The 7061-nt window shown below is 35.3% G+C and overlaps 1 protein-coding gene across 1 annotated transcript; it reads left to right on the forward strand.

Moving 5' to 3' along the window:
- Positions 1-3501: 3501 nt before the first annotated feature.
- Positions 3502-5317, forward strand: LOC105797656 (serine/threonine-protein phosphatase 7 long form homolog). Its single transcript, XM_012627593.1, has 4 exons — positions 3502-3555; positions 3669-4360; positions 4471-4552; positions 4643-5317. The coding sequence occupies exons 1-4, from the start codon at positions 3502-3504 to the stop codon at positions 5315-5317; spliced, it is 1503 nt and encodes a 500-aa protein (XP_012483047.1).
- Positions 5318-7061: the final 1744 nt, after the last annotated feature.

Consider the following 7061-nt stretch of genomic DNA (forward strand, 5'->3'; position numbering starts at 1 on the left):
GGTAAAGCTACACATAGAATACAACTTGCTGAAAAGGAAAACATCCGACCAATATCTTACTTAAGAGAGAAAACCTGAATCTTATAATTAACACAAAGACAAATGAAAGTTTCTCAAGGCAAGGGCGTCTGTCAGCGTAAACAACTTTTAACCTGGGATACGCGGGCTCGAAGTGTCGGATACAGAAATGTGTCTAACAGGGACATACTAAATTTATTCAAAGTTTTTCCATACATTTGAATGATCATACCTCCATATCTATATCTAAACATGTGTTCGGACAGGAAGCAAGAAAACATAGCTTTTAACTAGCATCAATAAGGAACAAATCGACCCAAAAATAATAAGCTGAGGACCTTAATTTTAGCAATTGTAACACTAGAATAATTCACTACAGGATGAACTGAAAAACCACATCATAACATTTAGCGCAAGTAATTTAAAGGAAACACGATTCACCTCTTCCTGAAACCTCTGAAGCATGAGGCGCTTTGCTCGAGATCAGTCGAATATGGGTCTAGCTGACCCTGACCTAGTATAGGTGATGACCAGGTCTGACCCTTGTCCCTCTTCTGCAATGTTATGTGCATTATATCATCCTCTGGCCTTAACTAAAATATTCCCATTTTAGATCAACTCCAAAAGAAATTAAATGATGATTCATCATCCTAAATCATGGATTCAGCCCGGTTCACCATAATGTCAAGTTTCTATTTTTTTTCCCTTTACCCTAACTTTAACAAAACAGTAATTTTCCTGGAAAACAAAATACCTAGCGTCCAATGAGGTGAATCAGTCTTCATCGCCAGAAAAATCATGCTGAAAAAAAAAAAAGAAAACGAAACAGAAATTATTGAATATGTAAAAAAAAATTTGATATCAAAATTGAAAAAAAAAAACTGCTTGGAGTGAACATTGGAGGGTAAATTTATGTAAATATTTACCTATTCCAAGGTCTGGTCCCATTCAAATACCTTTTTTCACCTAAAAATTATAAAAGAAATTATAGAGTTTTTTAAAATAATGAAATCGGAAAGAAGAAGAACGAGGGCGAAAGCGAGAAAGACCGTTCTGAAGGAAACTGTGTCGTTTTACAGAAGCCAATTATTCCGACCGTCTTTTTCAGCGGTTGGATGTTTCGTTTTTCAGTCACTGATTCTCTCTTCCGTTCTTGTTCCCGCGGTTTCTTTTAATCTTAACTGGTGAAAAAATAAACGGTAAATTATAAAAATAATCATGGTTTAAATTATGTTCCCGTGGTTTCTTTTAATCTTAACTTGCAATGAAATCTCAAACATAAATTGTAAAATCAAAATAAAAATTATTAGAAATTTTGTGTTTTCTTTGCTTTATGGGCTTATAAATTTCATTTTGAGATTTTTATCTAAATACTACAAAAAAATAAAAAATAACCAAAATATTATATTTTTTATTTACAAAAATATTACAAAAAAATAAAAAACAGAAAAAAAAAAGCCTGTAGCGATGTGACAACACCCTAGAGGAGAGCAACCCATAGGCGGCACCAAATGTGCCATTCCCATGGGCGGCACCAATGGTGCCTTTCCCATGGGTGGCACTGCCCATGTAATGGGCCATCCAGGTGGTGGGTGGGGGGAAGAGAAGGAGAGGGAAAGAAGAAGAAAGAAAGAAAGAAAAAGAAAGGAAAGGAAAGGAGAGGGAAGAAAGAAAAAGAAGGAAAGAAAAGGAAAGGAGAAGAAGAAAAAAGAAAGAAAAAAAGGAAAGAAAAGAAAAGGAGAAGAGAAAAAAAAAAGAAAGAAGGAGAAGAGGGAAAAAAAAAAGGTAATTTTTTATTAATTTAAATTTTCTGTAATATTTGTATGTAAAAATTTATGTTATGAACATTGTACGTGTTTTATTATTTTATTTAGCATATATATTTTATGAAATTTATTTAGCATGAAAAATTCATGGTATATACATTGTATGTTGATTAGGAATTTTTTAATGAAATTTATTTAGAATGTTGTAATTAGTTTTTTAGAAAAATAGCATTAAAAATAAAATGATAAAAATATGTTTAAGAAAACATAAAATACGAGAAAAAAAAACGGAAATTGTATATTCACCGAAAGTAATAAAATCCGAAAAAATAGTATATTTAATAAATTTCAAACATAATGCCTTTGAAATAATGTAAAATTATAAAATTAGAATTTATGATATTTTTAAAGTAATAAAATGCAGAGAAAAATACGAACAAATGGTTGAAGTAAGAGTGTTATAATTAATACAAATATTTCTAATAAAATGTACTAAAATAATATAAAATAATAAAATACGAAAATAATATATTTTTATTGAAAGTAATAAAATTCGGAAAATAATACGAGCAAAGGGCGAGAATAATGGTTTTTAAACTAAATTAATTTAAGAAAACACACTAAATCCCTAAATTTCAAACATAATGCAGTGAAATAATGTAAAATTATAAAATTAGAAATTATGATATTTTTTAAAGTAATAAAATGCGGAGAAAAAATACGAACAAATGGTCAAGTAAAGAGTGTTTTACTAACTTTTTAAAAATTCGAAATAATTAATACAAAATTTTAAACAAAATGTACTGAAATAATATAAAATAATAAAATACGAAAATAATATATTTTTTGGAAGTAATAAAATTCGGAAAATAATACGAGCAAATGGCGAGAATAAAAGTTTCTTATTTACACTAAATTAATTTAAAAACACACTAAATCCCTAAATTTCAAACATAATGCGTTGAAATAATGTAAAATTATAAAATTAGAAATTATGATATTTTTAAAGTAATAAAATGCGGAGAAAAAATACAAACAAATGGCCAATTTAAAGAGTGTTTTACTAACTTTTTTAAAATTCGAATAATTAATACAAAAATTTCAAACAAAATGTACTGAAATAATATAAAATAATAAAATACTGAAAATAATATATTTTTTGGAAGTAATAAAATTTGGGAAAATAATACGAGCAAAGGGCGAGAATAAGTGTTTCTTTTTACACTAAATTAATTTAAAAACACACTAAATCCCTAAATTTCAAACATAATGTATTGAAATAATGTAAAATTATAAAATTAGAAATTATGATATTTTTTAAAGTAATAAAACGCGGAGAAAAAATACGAACAAATGGTCAAGTAAAGAGTGTTTTACTAACTTTTTAAAAATTCGAAATAATTAATACAAAATTTCAAACAAAATGTACTGAAATAATATAAAATAATAAAATCTGAAAATAATATATTTTTTGGAAGTAATAAAATTGGGAAAATAATACGAGCAAAGGCGGGGATAAGGGTTTTTTACACTAAATTAATTTAAAAACACACTAAATCCCTAAATTTCAAACATAATGCACTGAAATAATGTAAAATTATAAAATTAGAAATTATGATATTTTTTAAAGTAATAAAATGCGGAGAAAAAAATTCGAACAAATGGCCGAAGAAAAGAGTGTTTTACTAACTTTTTTTTTCAACTTGTAGGCATCGCAATGGATCCATTGATTAAACCCGATAGGCACATATTTGATGCGGCTAATAAGGCGGTATGATTTTATTATTTGTTAATCACGGGTTCTATTTATTTAAAAAGGATATATGTAATATATAGAAATAAATCATGTTATCGTAATATTTTTCTGTAATTTAACTGGATCAGGACTCCTACCGAGTAATAAGGGGCCGTGTGAATGGTTTAAAGAAAGCTCTGGATGCACGATTGGTGCCGTACTTGGAGCAAGCCGGTTTTGGGACAGCAGCATTGATCCAGACCTCCGACTTGCGCTATGATTTATTATCTGCGCTAGTGGAGCGGTGGCACCCGGAGACCTACACTTTTCATTTTCTGTGTGGGGAGTGCACGGTGACCTTGGAAGATGTTACAATACGGCTTGGGCTCCTAATTGACGGGAGGCCCGTAACGGGAGTATCTTCATTTACCGATCCGGCTGTACTTTGTTATCAACTCCTAGGAGACTGGCCAGGGGACGACGAGTCAAATTTTACGGGCTTAAAATTTACATGGCTAAAACCCAAATTTGGACAATTATCAGCGACTGCCACTGAATGTGAGTTGATGTGTTCTGTTCGAGTGTACATCATGCATATCCTAGGGGGAGTACTCATGCCCGATGCAAACAACAACAAGGTGCATTTGATGTACTTGCCCCTATTAGCTGATTTGTCCAGTGTTCGCTCGTATAGCTGGGGCTCCACCGTTCTAGCAGTGTTGTATTGGGAGCTTTGCTGGACGACAAACCCGGATGTTGTAGACATGGGCGGATGCCTCACATTGCTGCAGTCCTGGGCGCTCTATCGGATGCCATTTTTGGCATCAGTTAGTCACCAACCGTATGTTTATCCACTAGTGAACAGATGATAAAATATAACTTGTCATTATTTGTAGTCATAGTATATTGACTAATGTTACCAACCCTAAACCCTAAATTTGTTTTTTGTAGGTGGAGTGTTCGTCCAGGTATCGAAAGGTCGCACACTGTCCCGATATACCGACTCATGCTGGAACAGCATGCCCCGGAAGGGGTAAGTTGCTATTCTAATATTCATGACGTCTTACTTTCTATATCTTACTCACACGTTATGACAATTATTACCATGTTATTAATCATGCAGTTTATATGGATGCCATACAGTAGGCCAGAAATTACAAATGTGATACCCTCGTCGACATACGTTCATTCCAACATATGGTGCACTAACGCACCAATTATAAATTTTAATGTAGTCGAGTGGTATCACGGAGATCGGGTGCTCCGACAGTTTGACTGCATCCAACATATCCCGGATTACCCATGCGAGATGGGAGAGGTTCACGGCATGAGTAAGAGAGGAAAACCGCATTTGGATTGGGGCATTAAGCACCGAAAATTTGTGGCGCTGTGGAACGATCGAATGCGTCGAAGACCTCAAATGGTTATGGCTTCCGAATTGCAATCATCATTAGAGTATATACAATGGTACTATAGTTGCGGGAAGCCATATATACTTGGAGGTCAGTCGACTGTAGTCCCCCCGCATATGCAGCAACTTGGGGGATCGGACCCAGCGGTCCCGATGGATCCGGATCCTGTGGCATATTATTCTCTGGAACCAGAGCTCGAGCAGGAGCCCCAGCTAGATCCCGAACAATCAGAGTCACATAGGGATTCACATAGCTATCGTCTGGATTTGGCGGGCGGTAACTATTTTCCGAGCTTCTCAGAGGGCGAATACGCCTACGAGTTTGAACTCTTTGGATCCTACCGACCGCAGTACGGCATGCCCGGCCCGTCTGACCCATATCCGTAGCATCATGTGACTCCTTCCGGTTCAAGTTCATCGATGCCGAACGAGCCACAAGATTTTTCCTCTATGTTTGCCACACCCCCACCTGCGCCGAATGATGATGTTGGTCGTCGCGAACACCCAAAACGTGATCGTCGACCTCCAAATAGGTATACCCCTAGAACCACACCATCGAACCATCAATTTTAGGGGTTTAATGCACTTTTTGTACATTACAAAGTTTGTATTCTTTTTGTATAAATTTAATTATTCTAATTTTAGGTATGCTTACTACGGAACTTTTTTGTATAAATTTAATTATTCTAATTTTGCATTATATTAAAGCTGAATTTAAGGTTAAATGCCTCCATTTTCAATATAATTTTAATAATTCCAAATGCGCACATGGTATTTTATAACTTAATTTGGATACAATTTAAGCATAAGCATAAGCTGAATAATAAAAATTATTTCAAATGAATTATACTTTTTATAACACTACACATAAAAATTTTACATCATTAGGTCAATTCCGACCTGATCCGGACGACTGTCCAACATGAAAGTTCCGATGAGGGCATTTATTCCGACTATGACCACTTAACCTGCACAATCCACAACGCTTACCGTCGAATTTCTCCCTAATGTCCATTTCATTACGGATTCTGCTTGATTGAGGACGACCTCTTGGATTCCTCCGTAGCCCTCTGTCTGGGAGATGCTCGAAAGTCGTCGGAGGCACCTCCCACGTAGATAGGTCAGTAGGATGGGGAACTCATTTTCCCAGACACGTAATATGCGCTCGAGCGTGTACACATCATCGATATATTGTTCAACATTAAGGTTAACTTTAGCACACGCTGCCATGACATAGGACCTGGTTGGTATACCAGGTCGACGACTGATGGTCTCAGTAACTCGAAACGTTTCCAGTCGTCGTGAATATATTTCTACATTCATTGACCTAGCCATCCGATGGTTTGCAACCATTGCATCCCTGACATGTTCGACAAACACGTATCCCACCTCCATCTGGTCGACTTGTTGCTGACCCATTCTTGGCATCAAGGTAGCCAGCCTGTAGAAAGTAGCAGAAAAGACAGATGCAATCGGAAGATGACGTGTTTTCAACAAGACAGCGTTGATCCCCTCGACTAAGTTTGTGGTCATTTGGCCATAACAAAAGCCCTCATCAAAACTTTAAGCCCATTGCCACAGCTCCATTGTGCCCAACCATTGTCGGAAAGATGTGTTTGTCTGCCCCTCCATGTCACTCTCATGTCGGATCATTCTTTGGCGGAAAATATGTGGCTCTACCTCGTACGCTGCATACGTATTAAAAAAAATTAAGTTCTAGTAACTCGATAGCATAAAACATTACAACTTATATTGAAAATATAAGGTTATCATTTACCCATTGCCATGACTTGTCTCTTCCAGTCTGCATTCTTATAATCTTTATGGAAGTTAGCCGCAATGTGATGGATGCAATAAATAGATCTTCATGGCACACCAGAACGTCTAATTACTGCAATTAAACCTTTCCCTCTATTAGAGATGATGCAAATGTTATCGTTTCTAATAACATACCTCCGCAGGTTAGTGAGGAAGAATTCTCAAGACTCCAAGTTCTCTTTATCTACGATGGCAAATGCTATCGGGAGCACGTTTCCATTTCCGTCTTGAGCAACAACAAGAAGTAGGATCTGTGTATATTTTTCATATAGCTAGGTCCCATCCACCTGCACAAATGGTTTGCAGTGGGGAA

The sequence above is a fragment of the Gossypium raimondii genome, chromosome 9, assembly GCF_025698545.1.
Source record: "Gossypium raimondii isolate GPD5lz chromosome 9, ASM2569854v1, whole genome shotgun sequence".
NCBI lineage: Eukaryota > Viridiplantae > Streptophyta > Magnoliopsida > Malvales > Malvaceae > Gossypium > Gossypium raimondii.